Raw genomic sequence first — 20,695 nt, 5'->3', positions numbered from 1 at the left:
AATGTGTACATTTTCTGTGCTGGAAATTACTGGGATTTGTACTCGTACCCGCAAAATGCCTGTTTTACTCAAGTACCCTTATTTTTCCAAATAAATGCCACTTTTGAGCTAGTTTGCTTTTTTTGTTGCTATTCTTTATAAATGGTTTAAAATTAATTTAATCAACTTTTAGTCATTATATTGACTAGTTTCATTCCTGTTTATATATTTCAAAGCTTTATAAGGAATTTTGTATTTACTTGCCCATTCAAATTATCTTTTATTTATGTGCTTTGGCGATTGTGTTTAGTGATTAAATTAAAATCTATCATATTTCTTGAGGAAATCCTGTGAAAATCTGACTCAGGTCTCTATTTGAGAATCACTATCATACACTATGTTAGTGTATAATAAAATCAAAGTAAATCGACTCCAAGTTGCTGAGACTTTTATTGACAAATGAATGCCATCAGTCAAGTTGTGATGAGGTGTCAGTCACGGCTGTTGTCGCGGACTCTTTCAAGTTGTCCAGTTGATCTAGCTAGAGGAGGAAAAAATGTAAATAGAATTATTGAATGAGCTGAATGATCTCAATTTCTAATGAGAATGATGTACTGTAAATGCGAACGACAACCTTAGAAGGAAACTTGTTCTTGTTCCAAAGGAATGGGAATTTTTTTGTGTGTGAAAAATGTTGAATTTTGTGAAAGCTCTATATATATATATATATATATATATATATATATATATATATATATATGCAATAGAAAAAAAAACACTAGCCCCCATAGACTGAGCGTAAACACCAGCTGTAAATGCCAAACTGTAAATTTGCAGGAATTCACCGTTACCTCCACATGTTGTCCTACCCAATTCATCAGTCGGGTGACTCGGCTGTACACGCCCGGTTTATTGCGCCTCCCGCAACCCTCGCCCCAGCTCACCACCCCTGCCAGTCTCCACTCCCCCCGTGCTGTCTTACACACCAGAGGACCCCCACTGTCACCCTGAAATCAGATTATAAACCCTTGCTTCAATTTAACGCCTCTCACGGACTATCACATCTCAATATTCTCCAGACCTGGCAGGAGTCCACTCCTCCCTCCAAGGACCCGGCGCAGATCATGCGAGGTGTTAAGAGGACGCCGTATACGCTCGGGAGGCGGCAGACGGACTCGGCGATCACCTTCACCTCAGCTTGCCTGAGTTCATCTGACAAAAAGGCTGACAACACAAAAAGTCGACGTACACAAGATGACATCATCAGTTTGCCATTCGTGGCAGAAGAACACACCTCCTTCACGGACGAACCCCCAGCCCGTAATCCAACATGGCGCATCAGGAAGGAAGGACTCGTCGCGACTAGGCAAACAGACCGGTCGCACCCCGTCTGCAAATTTTTCAAAAAGTAGGGTTGCACAATGAATGGAATTTGAATCGCGATCACCATATTGGCTGCCACGATTAATTGAGATGATCCTCTGTGATAATAACATTTAAAAACCCGATGACGTACATGTCAAATCAAGCACTTTGTCATCCTACCACCAGGGGGAAATATTTCCCACATGTTTGCATGACAAAAGCTTTTCTCACCCTAAAATATTATTTACCAGCGTGAAATGGCGTTGAGTTTCACGCCTAATTCTAATACATACAGTCAATATAGCTGTCAATTGAGGCCCATTTTGAAGAAATCCGAAACAAAAGTAATTATGGACACATTAAATTAGAAAAGTTAAAAATACAAGTATAATAATTATGAATTATGAAGAGAACGTAATAATTTTCAAAGGATTACCAAAGAATCTTGATGCTATTTTAATGGCTATTGAATTTCAGAAAAAATTGTATAACTAGCAAGAATAAAACTGGACATTACATTTGAAAAAGTCCAAAATTTAAGTCAAATCATTTTGAAAATAATGTCAATTGAACTTACCAATCATGAAATTCACCCATATACGTTTTCGCCCCAAAAAACAACCCCCCCCCCCCCCCCCCCCCCCCCCCGCTAAATACAATCTTACCGCTCATGTCAATATTGACGATGGTGCGCAGGAGGCCGATGTCGTAGTCGTTGCTACGCGCGCTGTAACGAGGGTGGTAGAGGACCTGCAGAGCTCGGTAGCGTTTCCCCAGCGATGCGTCGGCGATGTTGACCGTAGATACGACTGCTAGCCAATCAGCCACCTCTAACATGTCGTTCCTCCACCCAGAGCAAATATTTGCTTCAGATTCTTCCTTTCTATCATGTATTTTATACTAAATACATAGCAGTGATTAAATGGTTAAATTTACACCCTAAACTCAACGGCTATTCCTAACAATATGTCCATATTCCTAACAGTAAATGTATGTCTGCGCCGTTGTGGGTGTGAACACAGCTGACTTCATTCCCTTCAAATGTGATGCTACACTTTGTACTCCTACTATTGTGAGTATTGTATACTCATTTTGCAAAGTAACGTAAATCCCGACTTACTCGACAAAGCAGTGAGCTGCTGTGATGACCCAGCGCGGTGAGATGACGGCGCCCCCGCAGACATGCTTCCCTTTCCAGTGCAAGCTGGCCTGCCATCTCCACACGTCCGACGCCGCCAGCGTCCCCCCGACGATGCGCCTTCCATCAGCGGCCTGACCCGGGCATTCTGTAAAAAAAAAAAAAAGGAAAAGAATGCTGATCTGTCGCAATATTTGCATTTGGACAATTTTAAATAGGGATGAGATAGTATTGATACCAAAGATCGGTATCGAGCTGCTAGCTGGCCTTATTTCGAGATGGCAACCCAACACTTTTATTGGCCACTCTCTTAGAGCAAATTTATGATCACGAAAAAGAAATTACAAATTAGAACAATATAACATTTGCATTCATTTTATAGAAAATTATGTCACTGCTGTTTGGGGGAAATTAATTAGTATCAATAGTACGAGTGGTATCGGTACTTGGTATCAGTATGGGCGGCCTATTAAGGGTTGAGTACTCGTGATGATGATGGTCTGAAAAAAAGGTGGTATCAAACATCCCTAATTTTAAGTAATAAAATGTGTCTAGACTAGGAATGGGTGTGTAACGATATCGGGACAAATATCAGTATTGGTACTCGTAACAGCGTCCAATACCATTATCTGCTGCTCTCTAAAATGGGTTTTAAAACCAAGAATCAGAAATTAAAGAAAAAAAACGGCATTTTGTTGAGTATTTTTAAAGAAAAACTCTATATTGGGTCATAAAGTTAGTTACGTAAAATTATTTGTCAGTTTTAAGGGATTTTTTTGTAGTGGTATTGGAATTTGGTATCTGTATCAGTAACTATACTCAAGAGTGGAGTACGCATACGTTATTCATACCAATATGAAAAACAGTAATATCAATTATTAAGTTGCTGATCGATTATTTGTTTTTCGTTGCCCTTCTAATATATATCAACGGGAATTGTAGTACAACGTGGTTGGTACCTGCTGTGATGTTGACATTATGGTTGACAAGGTTCTTGGACGAGGACGGCTGCAGGGTCGAAGTGCTGCAGTTTCCCTTTACGCCACAGGGAGGCGACAAAGCCTTTAACTCCGACGGATAGAGTAAGAACTTCACTATACAAAAAGCACCAGACATTAAAATGAGATCCCGTATTAAACATGCAGATGATATCAAATATTTTCATCATATCTGTAGATTGTGTCACCTAAGAGAGCAGAGGTGATGAGAAGTGGGACGGTGATGGACACGCTCACGATGAGCGGTAAGGCACGAGGACAAGACGCTTGACTATCTGCTCAGACGTGACATTAAAAGTAAATAAAACTCGGAATATTACATCCATAAAAAACAGTGCAAAAAGTCAGATCACAACAAGATTAATATGAGATTTTTGTCATGTTATTTAAATTACAAAATTAACCCAGTAAATGTAATGTAATGTAATTAAAGCAGTAAATGTAATGTTTGTATTTTTTATTTCAGGAAACCAAAAAAAAATAATTTTGGCCCCAAAAAGTTTCAAAGCAGAAAATCAGAGATGATTATATTAAGGCCTTTGGTATGTTGGTTATTCATAACATCACTGATTTTAATGCACTTTCATTTTTGTAGCAATAAGAGTTTTTTTTTTTTTAAAACACAAACTTTAAAAGAACAGTTATGTAGATTAAAATTAAGTATTTATATATTAATAAATAAATTATATATAATATATATGATTATTTATATATTTTTTATTATTTTTTTTTATTATTATATGATTATTATTAATAATATTAATTATAATTTATACACATATGTACATATTTATACATATGGTATATATTGTATCATAAATAAATAATTTTATGTAATAAACAACATGCTTTTCACGAGCCCCAAGGTTTAAATTACTTTTTTTTGTTTCAAATTCATGTTAAGTAATACTGATGATGACATTAGTGAAAAAGTCACAAGAATAAAGACATTTTAAAATGCAGCAGTATATCATGAAAACAAAAATGTCTTTGCCCCAAATTATACCATAAAATAATATTTTTTTTAATTTACTGCTTTTTATTAATTTACAAAAAGCTATTTACAAAACACTGTGAGAATATTGTTTAGTTCTCCAACAAGGTAAGACTGGGAAATAATTTTCAGAATTTACAAGTAGCAATTTTGCAAAATGTCTTTTTCTGAATTGAAATGCATGATAATTCCTCCAAGTTTTACGCAGCCGTTATCGATGAGATCAAATCAGGGCAGGAGGAACAATGGAACACGGCTTCTCTGCTTATAATTTGGTTCTGATGAGTCAGATCCTTAACTCGACTTCATGTGTGGTGTTGTGTGACGTGAAACGGTGCAGAGTTAGGCGGGTGTCATGTTTCCTGTCAGACACTTTTAAGACCAGCTTGATTAAAGGTCACCAGCAGGTTGAAAATGTCTTATTGTAATATGGAGGTTGTTGGCTGGGGTTAATCATATATCATTGGAGGAAATGAAATCTTGGGCTTTTTATCTCACTTGAGAACCCTGACATGATGTTGGCATGGGAATAAAGCTTTTAGAAAAAAAAATTAAGTAATTGCTAAGTAAACAAAATGCAATAACACACTGCCTACCCGGTGATTCACTTGGGGGGGGTTTGGCGAGCACCAGGTCTATGGAGCCCTCCTCTAGGGGACATAAAGATGGCGGCGGCGGGGAGACGGGGGAACTCTGAGGCAGGAACGTGACCACGGTGGGTGAGACCAAGGACGACACGCTCTTCAAATCAGAGGAAAGCTTTGGAGGGGAGCATGTTGATGACCAGTGAGGTAAAGGCTGTATGCCACTTCCTGTTGGAGCCTGGATGTCCATATTTGGATTGGCAGTTCCTGTTGGAGAATCATCATAATAGCCTCTTCGCTTAATCTGGCTAAGTTAAGCTTCACTTCATTTTCAGCAGAGTCTAACCCAGCATACTTTAGCGGGAGTTTTGCATCGCTCATTTGAGCTCACTTTAGAATATGCATCCAAATCTTATTTAAGCGTATTTCAAAGTAGCTTGGGTAAACTTTATCTTAGCTTTTCTTATTTAACCCTTGTGAACACACTGCAAACTATACAGATTGTATTTTTTGCAATTTGTTGCAGGAGACAGTTGAAGGAAAGAACGGCTGTCGAAAATGCTGTCATGTCCACGCCCCCTGCTGGTAAATGTGGCTGTGCGCATTTGTCTGGACAAATAGATTCCACGAGTTATTGTAAGCTTTCTTTGATACAACCAGTCAAATAAAAATGTAATGCAATTTTTCTTCATATATTTCTTCTTCACAGCACCACTGGAACACTTTAATTTCTTTTAGCTAATTTCTTTCAATTTGACCTTGGCTGAATTCATTTCAGCTTTTCACAACTTGGTTTATCAGTTTACTTTTTTTAACCTGGTGTTTCTTAGCACATTGAAGTGTGTTTTATTAATGCTAAAAAAACTAGCTTTTATTTTTTTCAATTATAATAGCTTATCAGAGTTTAGTTCATTTTAATTTATCCTATTCCATCATCATCTATATTAGCTTATATCGGTGTAATTGAACTCGTTTTGTCTTGAAATCACCTATTGTTAGCTTAGTTTCTTACTTACTAAATGAACTACAACCAGGATAAGTTAAATTACTCAATATACATATGTACAAAAGTAAGAGGTCTCACCTGGTCGTTTTTAAGTGAGGCGGCCAGCATCTTTATTTCAAACACTTCTTCATGGCAATATGGCTTTCTTCCGTACTCCTCACTTAGCACACTAATCCTCTTTTCGTAACCTCCCTCCTTCCGTTACGTTCAGGTGCGGCCGATAACGGATAGGGGTCTTTGAAATATGCATGGTGGCAATTGTGTAGGCCGGGGTCACAAGTTAACAAGAGTTGGGCTGGTGCTTCACTTACATGAAGGAGGACACTCTATTAAGTACAGTACCTTACATTTTAAAGAAATCAGACACCGCAAAAAATGTCACAAATAGTAATAGTAGTATACTAGTCTGCTGTATTGAATAAAAAGTGATATTCTGTTGCATTTGCAACTAGAACAGATGGGTTAATTTTACCCTCTCTCATCTGATTGACACGCATTTCTTTAATTTATTGGGATAGTCAGAATAACAAAGATGCCGTGATCCCTAACAAATTCGCTGATCATTGTTATTTGTATAACTTCTGCAAAGTCAAAGTGAAAGCTCATGCGTGCTTCTCCATTTCTGTTTGCCTGTACTTTAAGTTTTTTTTTTTTTTTTTAAATCAAGATAAAATGCCAAACGTTGGATTTCAATATGTTACTGTGCTGGTTAGCATATTTATTCACAGAGTGTGACACCACATCAGTTTGTGCTAGCTAGCTATTCAAGTTAGCATGCTATGTCTTGTTTTTTTCCCCCCAATTATATGTAAAATACAAAAAAGTGGGTTTCATGACTGACTGTTAAAGTGCTAGTGGGCATATTTGTTTGCCCGTATGTGAAGTCACGTCAGTTTGTGCTAGCTAGCTATTTAAGTTAGCATGCTAGATCTAACATTCTTGTTATTTTAAATCATGTGATAATGCCTAAAGTGTATTTCATGACTTGTACCAGGGGTGAATTTTCCCCGATTTTCTTTACCTGACACACCTGATTCAGAAGATCATCTAATCTTCAAGCTCAGCAGAAGCCTGAAAAAAATTCTGATCATTTGAATCAGGTGTGTTGGTGAAAAAAAAAAAAAAAAAAAAACAGGCAGGATACTGGACACCCCTGACTTATACCGTTTATCAAGTGCTAGTGTGCATATTTGTGTGATGTCACATCAGTTTAAGCTAGCTAGTTATTCAAATTAGAATGCTTGGTCTAGCTTTCTTTTTTTTAAATCATGTGAAAATATCAAAAGGTGTATTTCATGATTTATACTGTTTGTGTTTACGGTTCATCAGTTTGTGCTAGCTAGTTGATCATTTGAATCAGGTGTGTTGGTGAAAAAAAAAAAAACAGGCAGGATACTGGACACCCCTGACTTATACCGTTTATCACAGGGGTGGGCAATTCCAGGCCTCGGGGGCCGGTGTCCTGCATGTTTTCCTCTTTTGTCTCTCAAACACACCTGATTCAAATGATTAGGATTATTCTCAAGGTCCAGCAGAGCTTGTTGATGAGCTAATGGTTTAAATCAGGTGTGTTAGGGAGAGAAAACTGGAAAACATGCAGGACACCGGCCCTCCAGGCCTGGAGTTGCCCACCCCTGGTTTATCAAGTGCTAGTGTGCATATTTGTGTGATGTCACATCAGTTTAAGCTAGCTAGTTATTCAAATTAGAATGCTTGGTCTAGCTTTCTTTTTTTTAAATCACGTGAAAATATCAAAAGGTGTATTTCATGATTTATACTGTTTGTGTTTACGGTTCATCAGTTTGTGCTAGCTAGTTATTCAAGCTAGCATGCTCAGCGATGCTATTCATGAGCCATAAGTGAAAGTGGTTCATTTGAATTTTATAATTGAACAGTTATTTCTGTAATGTGGAATAATGATTGTATACATGCTAGATCCTAAGTGGGGCTCTAATTATTTGTAGAATTTGTCTATTTGAGGAAATGACAGAACCTGAGTGTGTATGGTTTCTTTTTCACTGTCTTATTAGTTTTCTCATGTTACTCATATTTGCTTGCGAGCATTTCGCTGAAGCCTGTCACTTCCTCCTTTGCTTTTGTGTGGCTTTTTTTTTTTAAACTGCAAAAGGAACCACCACACATACTTCAGCCTGCATGAACCATTTGCTGCTTTTGGACCCACCGCGATGGCGCTCCCTCTCCAGCAGTACATTGCATCATTGGACAGCGCTTGTCTGCCAAGAATCCTACAGGTCTGCTCGGGGGTTTATTTCCAAGGTAGGTTTTCTTAGAGAGAAACTGTGTCCTATAACTAAAGTCCTCTCAAGGTTGGTCCTCTCTTTTATATTCTCATTTATGTGGATTTTGATTTTCTAGGGTCTGTCTATGAGCTTTCTGGGAATGAGGTGAGCTTCTCCACCGGGGACATCATCAAGGTCACAGACATTGAACTCTCGTCCGTTTGTTGCGAGGACATCAGCAGCTCAGAGACATTTGAGCTCCCCATTAACCACACAGGTGCTTGCCCAATATACGATGTGATTCTTTTGTCATAAGTAAAAGTTATTATGATGGCTTATGAACATGTAGGCGTTTTATAATTATCTGTCTGTTGTTGGCCCATTGATTGTAAGAATGTTGCATTTTTGGCTTTTAAAGGTTTGAAAAAACATGTTTTTATTGGTAATTGGTACATTTCGATTGATTCAGCACCCGTAATCAACTATTTGAGGATTATTTTTCCCCACAATAAATTTAAGGGTGCATTGATAAGAGGGGATCAGCACGATTTATTTAATTAATCAGTTGTTTAATCAGTTTTATTAATCAATTAAAATCTGATCTCCACAATCTCATTTTCTCTGAACTAGTGTTGTAGTTAGGTCTCACAACCACTTTTTTAAGGGCCTTTGTCTCGGCTTGGAACTACAGGCATTTTTACTCTGTCTTGTCTGTCTCCGAAAGGGAAGACTCGGCATCAAGACTAGCATGCAAGGAAAATATGACTGTGGTCAGAGAAACACAGAATGCAAGCGCCGTGCTGCTTTTCCCGTGGTTGCCTGCTTCGATTTGAGATTAGTTTCATTGTGCAATTGAAAAATAATGTAGATATTGTTGTAGTTGCGAACTTAATGGGGGAAAAATAGTAGTAGTTACTGTATTTTGCTCTCTGTTTGGGGGTGATTCTGTAATACGTACAAACCATTTTAAACCAAATTTATTCCAATTATTTGCCAATCGGATTTTTCAAAATGGGTCTCAATTAACAGCTAGCACTGTAAATATTAGGAATCAGGTGAAAAACTCAATGCCATTTACTAACCCAGGTAAATATTATACTGTATTAGGGTGAAAAAAGCTTTTGTCATGCCAACATGTGGGAAACATTGCCCCCTGGTGGTTGAATGACAAAGTACTTGATTTGACTTGTAATCGTGGCAGCCAATATCGTGATTGATAAATTGTGCAGCCCTACTTAAAAGATTAAAGTAATATCCAATTTTCACTTTCAGAGACATAAAGCCAGATTTTGTGAATATGCATCACATAAACATTTTTGGTCTTGTATTGAAAGAGTCATTCCGAGGTTTTGGTCTATCTTGGTTTCAGCCCCCGAAATTCTTGGGTCTTGTCTCTGTATTGACCTCCAAAAGTCTAGGTCTTGTCTTGGTTTTGATATTGGTCACCTGTGGATTTTGGTTAAGTCTCGGATCGTGCGATCCTGATCGTGTGACTTCTGGAGAGGTCGAAAGAAGAAGACTTACCAACGTTTGGTTGTTTTTCTCAGGCTTGTTGAAGGTGATCCCAGAGACGACGCCTTACAGCACAGTGGAGGAACTGGTCAAACTGAGACCCGTGCGCTTGGAGTCCTGTCTTCCCGTCACCTTCACCAGCCGCTCCAAGCTGACCCTAGCTGACATCACGCTCGGGGCAGGCACCGTCCTGACCTTGATATCGGTGGTGGAAAAGGAAGAAAGGTGCTGCTGCCGCATCCATCATGGTACGGGTCAGGCTTCGGTGGAGGTGGACGTGCCGCTTGGGACCCGCGGCGAGTTCTACATGCACGAGGGCGAGGAGCGCTTCACGGTCAAGGAGATCGTGACGTCCGCGCACCTGCGCAGTCAGCGCTTCCGCTTTGACAACAGCGCCATGTGCCAACGCGCGCTCGTCCTCAGCCCCGTCTACCAGATCTGCGCCATCATGAGCAGTGAGCGTCTCAAATTCTTTTGGGGTTTCTAATTTGGGGCTTAGAAGGAACCGACTGAGCGATCAATTGTAACAAGATCCAAACTTGTCTTCTTCTCTTTTTGGCCGGCAGTGAGAAAGAACATGTTTCGATTCCCGTCCAGCTTGGCGGTGGACATAGTGGATATCACTGACACATGCGAGGACATGAGCTTTGTGACCCCCCTCAGCCTCCCGGAGGTCCATTCCCAGCCTGATCAAATCTTCCCAGTGGTGGTGGAGGTGCTGGAGGGTCCCGAGACCCGTTCAATGTTCAAGTGTGATTGGCTGCCGCGGCTCCACAAAGGAACCCAGTTGATCTTTCACCAGAAGACAACCTCATCCATGATCATCATGTCCAGCGCGAAGAGCCGCAAGGCGCAGCAGTACTTCCTGGTATCGAAGCAGTACGCGGGCCGTTTCCGCAGGCGTCCGCGGGGGTTCGACTCTGCATACGAGATCTACGTGGCCTCCGCCCAAATTCCGGGACTGAAGGTGTCTACCACGAGGAACTGCGAGGAAGTGGAGGAGGAAGGCCTTCCCGGGCTCTCCGTCGGTGAGCGACTGGAAGTCATCGGAAGCCAAAACGTCCAACTCCCGTGCGGCCAGGTGGACGCTGTCGTTTGCCTCCGCCTCCGAGACTTGGACGACGAAGATGATGAGGATAATGACCAAGATGAAGAAGGGAGGCAGGAGGACTATGTTTATCTGCCTATGTACATGCAAGGCCAATTTGTGGAACTTCTGAGCGATAACAAGAGGTACACACTAAACGACCTGGAGGAGAAGCTGCCTCTGGATGTGAAAGCTGTGAGCCGGGACCCCGAACTGGAGTCGGACCCCCTCGTCGGATTGCCCTGCCTCCGTGTAGAAGGGGCGACCCTGGAGCCCGTCATCCAAGCCAGCTTCCTTCACACGCCCAACCTCTGCTTCGAGATCCCGACCCAGCGGGTCCGCATGACCGTGTTCTGCACCCAGCAGCCTCTCCCGTGGCACCCAAACCAGGCCCCAAAATGCAGAGTGGAACGTGTTACAGAGGTAACGGACAGGTTCTTTCAGGAGTTTCAAAAAGAGGCCCTTCCCAATAGCAGCCCTCCACCCAGACCCCCAAAAAGGAACCTGTCAGAGCCCACCATAAGCAAAGGATTTGGTCATCTGACCATCAGCAGTAGACGAAGCTCCTCGCCGCTGCCACCTACCGTAAGTGGCATTTCGATTTCCTGGAGGTACATTTTTTCTTGTGTGAAATGTTCCTCACATTTTTTCATAATTTTGCATCTCTACTTAATTCATCCAATTGACATCTTTCCAATTTCTACATATTCCAAATATTGATGCAATGGGGGCTGGTATTTATCTCGGTCCAAATATTCAATCACTGTTTTTAACTCAATAATGACATTTTTTTTGGCACATTCAGCATCATACATTTCAATCATTCCCATTTGAAATTTAAATGAGCTCATTACTTCATACCTTGAGAGCGAGTTTCATTTGCCAAAAATCCATACTAACCAGAAAGTCAACATTTTCACCATTACAATACCCACAAAAAATTCCCTACCATATTTTCACCATTTGAAATTCAACATGTTCAGCATTAACTTGGTCTATCAAAATTTCAGAGATCCTACAAAAAATTGTTTTCTCAGACATTCTATGTGATCCACATAAATTACATTCCAAATCCCAAATGATAAACCGTATTTTCCGTGCCATAGGGCGCAAGCCATTCATTTTTAATTAAAAAAAAACAAAAAAATCAAAGTGTGCCCTCCAATCTTGTGCATCTTTTGTGTGCAGTCCCAAAATCTGTCAATGTTATTGTGCGACTTCACATAAGGGAAAAAACACATACAGCATGCACGCTAAAAGCGATTACCAATCAGAGAACATTACGTATTCTGTACAGTACACACACTGAGGGCAATTAATCAAATCATACGATCGTATGCTTATGTTAAGTACAGAAATAGCCACCATAAGCAAGACTGTCTTTTCACCTTTTTGTGGATGAGCTGGAACATGGATTTTCTGTTTTAATGTAAACGGCCCTCTTTCTGGGAACCGCAACTGTGCTTATAGCTAGTTTGAGTGAAGACACCAAAACGTGGACAAACTTGAGCGCTGAGTACTTTTGCAAATGCATTTTCTAACCTCCGTTCATGAGAGTCCATCACAGACACGACTTCCACGTATAGCCCTCAGGGTAAAGCACTCATGCATTAAAAACCCACAAGCGACTGACTTCCTCTTTCCACCTAGCAGACAAGCATCACCAATCAGCCGCCGCCGTTGGAAGCGCGCAAGGTGACGACGCTGCAGCGCTCGCTAAAGACGGCTACGCCCAACACCTACGTTGGAACGAAAAACAAGATTAAAGGTGGGCCCCAAAACAGGGGAATCCCCCACAATCTTCCAGTAGCTAAAAAAAAAAATACTTGGCTATCCAAGTACCATCACAATAACCATTAAAATTCAGTAGCATAGTTTAAATGTTCTGAAAAAAATGCAAAGGTCGTAGCTCTAAAAAGCATAATAGTGGTACCTTAAGATACAAGTTAAATTCATTCCATGACCATATTTGTATCTCAAATTAACCGTCCCTTTTGAAACGAACGGAAATGCCAAATCTGTTACGAGCAAAACACCTCATATTTCATAGCAGTAATTGTCACGGACAACCATTGTAATCTGTAATCTAAATTGTTTTTGTGATCTTGTTTGTCAGTTTTATGATTGACTGAGAATCAGCGCTGATATTTGGTATTTTGATCGTCAACGGCTGGTTTGAAAAATCCGATAAAAATAGATCAATCTATCTATCTATCTATATACACCCATATCTATATCTATATATATCTATATATACCGTATATACACACACACAGTATATGTACAGTATACACAGACAGACACTCCACCTCGAGCTAAGAGCGGCTGTTGTCCCATCAGGGCCAGTATGCGAGGACGCAGCAGTGAACAGCGACGACGGCTATGAGCAAGCGTTGGAAACGCCAGCATGCGAGGACGCAGCCGAGAACAGCGACGACGGCTATGAGCAAGTGTTAGAAGCAGAGTTGGATAAGCCCAAGAGATCATCACGTTCTACTAAGCTGAATATGTGTTTTTAAGCGACTTAAGAAAGTCTACAGCTGATGGTATTGCACTGAATGCGACATACGGTAAATATCAAACCGGAATGTAAAGAATAAACACGTGTTTTGCATTAGGATTTCTTGCTTTAATTCAATGGATATTGTGCTGCTCCTTCTGGTGTGCACAGCTTGGCCTCTAGGGGCAGTGTGTATAGATTTGATGAAAGTGAAGAGCATTTATTTGCAGAAAATGAAAAGTACTCCAAATAGCAGTCTCATCGAAATATCCTTTTCTATGCGCATCAAAAATAAGACCGGGATCAGCAGCTGACAATTGTATTCCGTTTAAAGTGAAAAATACGTTTCTTGAGGAAAAGAAAAACAATTACAAACAAGTGCGTCCGGCAAAACCGAGTGGAACGAAGAAGGGGACGTTGACTAAAGCTCGCAATCGGTTGACTTGTAGTGGTCTTCATCAATGGTGGAGAAGATGTGACCCTCGTTGCTCAAGAATTCCACAACTTGCCTGCGGGGATGATAAAGAAGGTTTCTTATCAGCAAGCGGAAAAATTGAGCAAAGGATGGCAGAACACTTCTGTTCCATTTCAATGGGAAGTTCAATTGGAGAAATTTGGAAAGATTGCAAATTGGAACGTTTCCATGGGAATTGAGGGGCATTTAAATGAGATCTCCCATTCAAACGTTTAATATAAGTCACCAGGCAATGAATTAGAATTTAAAATGTCTTCATTTCCAACCATTGATACAAAAAGTTTTTTTTAAAACACATTGACGGTACAGAAATTGCATCAACAATTATTTTTTCCACAATTCGGTTATTGAGTTTGCTGTGTAAAGTGTCACAAAATTGATTAAAAATGTGATCATTGCCATGCAAAGCAAAAGGTGTTTGTAAATATTTTGATTTCATACGATAATTATTCCTCTTTCAAAGAGGACATAAATCACAAAACAATTACTGCCGAGATGTGTGAAATCCTACTTTCTTCACATTTATTGTCGTTGATTGCCATGCAAGTAGCAAAGCCTTGTAAAACATGAGCACATCAAGTTTTGCCTGCATTTGAAGTCCCTGAAGGGCCTTTTGGCGGCAATTTTAGGGAAGTAAAACACAGATGTCGTCGGTAGTTCTCCATCTAAAATGTGGCATTGTTTGGTCAGAAAATATTCTTAGAATTCATTAAAAAAAAAAACCTAGAGGTGGTCATGCTTCAGGGAATTCATGTATGTAAATTATGAGGGCAATGCAAGTGACAGACTTCTGCAATCTGAAATGCAGGTCATCAACTTTATTGCTTGATTTTCTCAATAGAAATTGAGCTCAAATTTGAAGTATTTGGACGTGATACACCATGGGTGCGCAGAATTTCAGGGAGGATCTCAGTTTAGCCTGGGTTGTCAGGAAAGTTTCTTAGTCTTCACTCTCATGGGTTTATTTTGTCAATTCTGATCATCCTTGAGTGAGAACAACCCATTACCAAGCGGCCCTCTGACAGAAACTAGAACTACAATCTGACCCACGATAAAAATAAGTTTGACACCCCTGACCTAAAGAAATCAAATATTTTGGTACTTAAGTGCCTTAAGTAATAAATTACTTTTTCACTGAACGGCTTAAGTACTCATTTACCTTGGCACTTATTTAGAACCATTGAAAAAATATCTTTTATATACTCAAGTAATTAGAAGAGTAATTGATTGCTTTGGTACTTAATTAAATAAACGTGAATAAATAGCCACAGGTGCTACTTGCAGCAATTTGAAATTTAAGTCTTTTTTTTTTTTAATGCATAATGTACGTTTTGAAATCCAATATGAGCGCAAAGTGCTTACTTGATGGCCATCATGCTGATATTGGGCAGTCTGGTCTTCAGGTCATGAAGGCCGATGCCTTGCGCGTCCGGACAGCCTTTGATCAAACTCAACACCTTGGCGTCCACGTAGGAAGTAGAATATGTCACGTGATGCCAACTTTCACTTGGCTCGTTGCTCGCAAGCCGCCTTACCTGGTTCTGATTGCTGTTTAAACCGTTGTTGGCCATGACACGCGCGCCCGCGTAACCTGAGGTCATGTTGCTGGCGGCGCCGCGTTGCGGGACAGACGATGCGTAGCTGCTGGCTTCCGAACCCGCCTGGACCGAAACACAATGTGCTTCAATGTTAGCATTTTAGTTGGGCTGTCTGATAAGGTTATAATAAGCATCTAGGATTTCTTCACAATAATCCGGATAAGTGTTTTTTTCTTCCAAAGTAGAGAAAAAATAATAATACATTTTTCAAACAAGACAACATTAAATAGACATTATTTTTTCAAAAATGTATCATCCAATATAATTTGTCCTGTTTAGCATAGAGGCTAACATCTCCAGCAAGAACTCCTGAGGGAAAAACTAGCATTAGCTTTGAATTTCAACCATGTACCGTATTTTCCGCACTATAAGGCGCACCGCCTTATGAGGCGCACCCTCAATTAATGACATTTTTAAACTTTTTCAATCACAATATAGTAATACTCAAAGTAATAACAATAATAACTCAAATAATAACTAAGCTCTCAATAGCATAATAACTCAATGTCAATATGACCATCTTGTTCAACTGTAAACACACAAAAGAAACAGGTAAAGCTTACTTTCATTCCCCATCTACAAATCTCAATATTGATCCATATATAAGGCGCACCTGATTATAAGGCGCACCATCAGCTTTATTAAAAAAAAAAAAAAAAAAAAGGCTTTTAGGTGTGCCTTATGTAGTGCAGAAAATACGGTAATTACAATTTAACTCAAATTGAAACCAGCAAATAAATGGTCATGTATTGTACTGTCTCGTGTGACATTTCCTCACCGCTGTCTGGGGCTTGCTGAGCGCCATGTGCGCCTGAACCACTTCAAGCATGTGCGACGTGATCTCGTTCATGTCCTCCAGGGGCCGGACGCTGAACGCCACCACCGACCTGTGATTCTGCGTGCACACGCAGGGACACGTAGCTGCATTGAAGCACACTTCGTCTTCAACTTTACCTCCTCCAAGGAAGGAGGGTTGGCAGTGGTGTGCTGGGTAAAGTGCAGCAAAAGCTCCAAATTTGAGCAAAACGTCTGGTTGAACTTATTCTTTCGGAAATGGGACGATATCAGATTCGGACGGTATTATAACCTTGAGCGAAAATATCACGGTATCATGGCGTTGAAATTACAGCACCAAAACATATCATGTTATAATCTTTTTTTGGTATTTTGGCAAGTGGATGAGATCAAACAAGTCTGCCTTTGTTATGTGTTGCGGTGCAATTTTCAATAAATTAGTAGCCAAAATGTCGGATTTGTCCAAATGGGTTTCAATTGACAGTTGGGAAACAATGATGGTAGGTTGGCAAAGAGCTTGATTTTACTTGTAATAAAAAAAAAAGTGCTTGACTTTTTAAATGTTGATGAGGATCATCATAATTAATCGTGGCAGCCAATGTCGTGATTGCGATTAAAATTCGATTAATTGGGGAGCCCTACCTCTAGGCGTGAAAAGCGTTTTAAAAAATGAAATAAAAATAAACGTGCACGCCGTAACTCAAAACCAAGCCGGATTAGCATTGTCTCATCTGCTTGTCATATCGCTTTTAGCTCACTTGCAATGTTGCGTGCTCGTTGTCGAAAGCCGATAACTTCCCCGACAAACTTCGAAAAAGTTCGATACGTTCGCCTTGTTGACCCGCACTTAAGATCGACCGCTCACATCCCTGCTGCTCATGCGATGTCGCCATAAAACGCTCCGTGAAAGTAGCGTCTGATAACAAGTTAGCCACTTTACCCAAAGTAGTTAGCTGCAGTCGCTAATTTATAGCGGTACTGAAGCTGACAAAGCAATAAAAGGACGATGTGATTGGCTGCTGCAGCAGAGGACACAATGAGAGCTACACGGTGCAGCTGACCTTGGACAGTTTTATATAACCGTGAATTCTAAATCCGTGACATATCTCCACAACTGTCATCATCCCATGCCTAATTGGAAATAAATCTTGAGCTGAATTCCACAGAAATGTCACCACTTTTCGGTTATCGTCTGCGTCGGCTTCTACAGCAAAACGGAGACTTACCTGAAAGGAGCGCACGTTTCCTGACACTTTAACGTACGTGCCAGGAGGTAGCACGGAACCGCCCATGTTGGGATCCTTAAACAAAGATGAAAAGGACCATTATGGCAAAGCTTACCAAAAGGCCGCTGCTGAACAAAACAAACCGAACTAAACAAAGTCCAACTTAGAAAAGAGTCAAACGGGGTTATTACCTCCATGTCAACCCATTGCTTGACATCCATAGGGGCACACGTCATGTCGTCCACCGTGTACTGGATGCTGGTGATGGATTTGTCCGAACTCCTGATGATTCCCACCAGGGTGATCTACATTAGCGGACACTCGTTTCAATTTTCAAGAGAGGGGCCACAAAAAAATGGTGGCATTCTAAGGGAACATATTTCAAATGTCATCTTTTAATGTCTTGTATATTAATTGTTGCTACTCAGCAGAGAGTTTGAAGATTTATAATCATTGTAAAATCTACGCTAATTCACTTTAACCACTTTATAGTGTTTCACATCACGTATTAGCATTAAGCTAGCAGACTTATTGAAAATTTTGTACATGAAATAAAATGAAGAAAAGAACGATTATAATTAACAATTGAGGACACCTATGAGGAAGAAAAGGCAACAAAAAACAACAAAGCATCAACAAAAGTAGGAGCAAAAAGTTGTAAGAAGAAGTATAAATTTACCAACTACTTTAAAAAATACTGATAAATCAAAGTAGACGTGTAAAGACAAAAAACAAACAAAAAAAGCAAAGCATCAACAAAAGCATAAGTAAAAGGAGTAAGAAGACGTAGAAACGTATTGACCTTGTTGACAAAAATGACATGGTTTGGATCAACATTTTTATTCTTAATTATATAAGTTTTAATCTTCCTCATTTTGGATGTCAAAACTACAAATGTGATAAGTGGCGGCCATTTTTTGTAAACAAAAGTTTAAAAAAAAGGGAATGAGCACTTCAAATGCTCCTAAAAAATACCTTACTAAAGAAAAAAAAATCCTAAAAACACAACAAAAAAAAGTCTTCAGTTGCCCACACTGCTTTTCTCATCGATAATTTTCCATCGGTTCGAGTTATGTCTTTTTTTTTCAGCGTTTTGGACTGCCCTGAAATTTTTCAATTGATATTTTCAACTGAAACTTGTCAGCCAATCAGAAAAGGGAATCCCCTGAGTCGAAGATGAAGTGGAAGAAGTAAGGAGAATGTTGAGAAATAATGAATTCATACTAATACATAAAAGGTTTTATTTTGGACCAGATTCTCGATAGGCAATAACGTTCACCGAAACCCCAATTTTTCCTACGCAAAAGGCCAATCTTCTCCAGAATTATTCATCCGATTTTTATTATTTATTTTCGTCATGTTTCTCGCCAGTCATGCAGTACTCTTCAAATGGGAGTTATAGCACATTGTTAATTCAACATCTGTCACTCATCGCTGCTTCGAGCGATGTCACTCCGTTTATTAACGAAATACATATTTCACAGATGTGAACAGCTTGAAGCAAGCACAAACATTCTGAGGAGAAATGTAAACTTCCTGCTGACTTGCTCAAAGGTTTGGCACCAAAAATCTGTGATATGGTTCTGTTGTATTTCAAAAGAAAGTAGTAGTGCATCATGGAGTGTATAAAGAGGCAAAACCTCACCTGGACCACTTCCACATCGCCAACTTTGAAGGCCTCGTCCAACTGGGTAGCGGACATCAGCTGGGACACGGTGCAAGGAATGATCTGAGAGGCTCTGGTTCTCTACCACAAATACGCACACACATAAACATATTTAGCAAGACAACAACTATAGCAACCGACAGCAAAAGCATAAAAGAGAAGTCCCAAAATTTTAATTCCAGCTCATATCATCTCTTGATTTTTAGGTACAGCAAATACCACATATTTAACTTGATTATAACTCAAGTAATTGTTTACAAGGTAACTATCGGTTGTACCAGTTAATATCTGTTGATGAAAGTTAATAATTTGAACTCAACATTAATAACAGTTTTACGGGAGCCCTGAACTTGTTTTTCTGCAAAAAGCTGAGCTCATTAAGGAGTGATGGGGGACAAAGACACCCAAAGTGTATGGTTGTTGGAAATCTCATTATATTTTTAAGGCCACCATGATGCTAGATTTAACTGGTTGGCTAGAAAGTAGCGCGATAACTCCTTATTGTGATAAATCATTATTTCAAATTGTGATCCTTGAATTGCCTGGTGAAAGATGTATTTTTCTTCAAAGTTGTAGGGTCTTGTGCTGTATCTTTTGCGGGCCTTTCCCCTCCTCAAAGATTTTTTTTCCCTTCTCAAAGAAATGTTCAAATGAAGTCTAAATCATTTCACTACAATCTGTAGGTGAAATGTTGGCTTTCAAGTGATTGAAACGAAGTGAAGAGAATCAGGACTGTTCTCAAAATAAATGGTTTTTCAAAATAAAATATCTTTCAGACTCAGACAACATATAAAACGTATGTTATTAATTACTGGTGCGGGCCGGTACCACTTGAACCGCGGACTAGTATCGGTCCGCGGACCGGTGGTTGGGAACCCCTGCTTTAAACCCCCCCAAACCTAACATTGCAAAGAGTTTTATCTCGCAAATGTCCCCTCTCTTTGCAATCTCACTTTCTTTTCTCCCTGGGACAAGGAAGGTGACGCAAATCCACCGGGGGACTGCGTGTAGCCACCAGCCATACTCGACTCAGTATATCCTCCTGAAAAATACGAAAAAGAAATGTCAGATATATTACGACGTTTATTCTTCACTTGGAAAGGGAGCAACTTATTGTGTTAGGTTAGCCGCTATGCTAATTCATACTAATACAAGTCCATGTGTCCCGTTTACCGTAAGCAATAGCTCCAAACGGCACTTTTCGAGTAAACGTCAGAGCGTCACACTCACCCTGGTTCCACATTTTATTCGACCGGGCGTTGTGAAAAAAACTGTGTTGATATGAGAACGACTGTCTGCCTTCTTCCTGGAGTGCTATCTCGCGCGCCCGATTCAACCCAGCGCGCATGCGTCACTTACAATTCCCGCGAAGTGCAAATGCCGGCTTGAAAACATCTCCCATTTTGAGTCTTACAGGCCCCCAAAGTTTTTTTTTTTTTTTTTTAATGATACTAAAGATGGATAACGATAGCAGGAAATAAATAATGGATTATAAAAGGTATATTTTTTTACAACCCGAACTTTTCCTGTAA

At 39.9% G+C, this 20,695-nt stretch overlaps 3 protein-coding genes across 4 annotated transcripts; 1 reads left to right on the top strand and 2 right to left on the bottom strand.

The window, feature by feature from the left end:
• Positions 1 to 428: 428 nt before the first annotated feature.
• On the bottom strand, positions 429 to 6,240 carry LOC148426263 (tryptase-2). 2 transcript variants are annotated; one of them, XM_088411595.1, is made up of 9 exons: positions 5,071 to 5,429; positions 3,669 to 3,755; positions 3,442 to 3,576; positions 2,465 to 2,630; positions 2,010 to 2,188; positions 1,274 to 1,369; positions 1,061 to 1,203; positions 831 to 986; positions 429 to 520 (listed from the first exon to the last, which is right to left on the bottom strand). In XM_088411595.1, the coding sequence occupies exons 1-9, from the start codon at positions 5,306 to 5,308 to the stop codon at positions 449 to 451; spliced, it is 1,272 nt and encodes a 423-aa protein (XP_088267721.1). In that variant the 5' UTR covers positions 5,309 to 5,429; the 3' UTR covers positions 429 to 448. The 2 variants fall into 2 exon arrangements, with proteins under 2 accessions (XP_088267721.1, XP_088267720.1); XM_088411594.1 differs by lacking the exon at positions 429 to 520 and adding an exon at positions 6,143 to 6,240 and having other exon boundaries at positions 608 to 986; positions 5,071 to 5,325.
• themis2 (thymocyte selection associated family member 2) lies at positions 2,032 to 13,523 on the top strand. The gene is made up of 10 exons (XM_088411593.1): positions 2,032 to 2,632; positions 3,473 to 3,564; positions 3,659 to 3,725; positions 5,585 to 5,694; positions 8,193 to 8,341; positions 8,441 to 8,581; positions 9,852 to 10,271; positions 10,383 to 11,488; positions 12,554 to 12,671; positions 13,244 to 13,523. Exons 4-10 carry the CDS (start codon positions 5,648 to 5,650, stop codon positions 13,420 to 13,422), a joined length of 2,160 nt encoding a protein of 719 aa, XP_088267719.1. The 5' UTR covers positions 2,032 to 2,632; positions 3,473 to 3,564; positions 3,659 to 3,725; positions 5,585 to 5,647; the 3' UTR covers positions 13,423 to 13,523.
• rpa2 (replication protein A2) lies at positions 13,511 to 20,494 on the bottom strand. Its single transcript, XM_088411596.1, has 9 exons — positions 20,394 to 20,494; positions 20,117 to 20,205; positions 19,143 to 19,244; positions 17,689 to 17,802; positions 17,498 to 17,572; positions 16,255 to 16,371; positions 15,414 to 15,539; positions 15,241 to 15,335; positions 13,511 to 13,912 (listed from the first exon to the last, which is right to left on the bottom strand). The coding sequence occupies exons 1-9, from the start codon at positions 20,404 to 20,406 to the stop codon at positions 13,825 to 13,827; spliced, it is 819 nt and encodes a 272-aa protein (XP_088267722.1). The 5' UTR covers positions 20,407 to 20,494; the 3' UTR covers positions 13,511 to 13,824.
• Positions 20,495 to 20,695: the final 201 nt, after the last annotated feature.

Source organism: Hippichthys cyanospilos, chromosome 3, assembly GCF_059441005.1.
Source record: "Hippichthys cyanospilos isolate Australia breed blue-spotted pipefish chromosome 3, RoL_Hcya_1.0, whole genome shotgun sequence".
In the NCBI taxonomy this organism is placed as follows: Eukaryota; Metazoa; Chordata; class Actinopteri; order Syngnathiformes; family Syngnathidae; genus Hippichthys; species Hippichthys cyanospilos.
The sequence above is the reverse complement of the archived record's forward strand: the minus strand, read 5'-3'. Positions and strand labels throughout refer to the sequence as shown.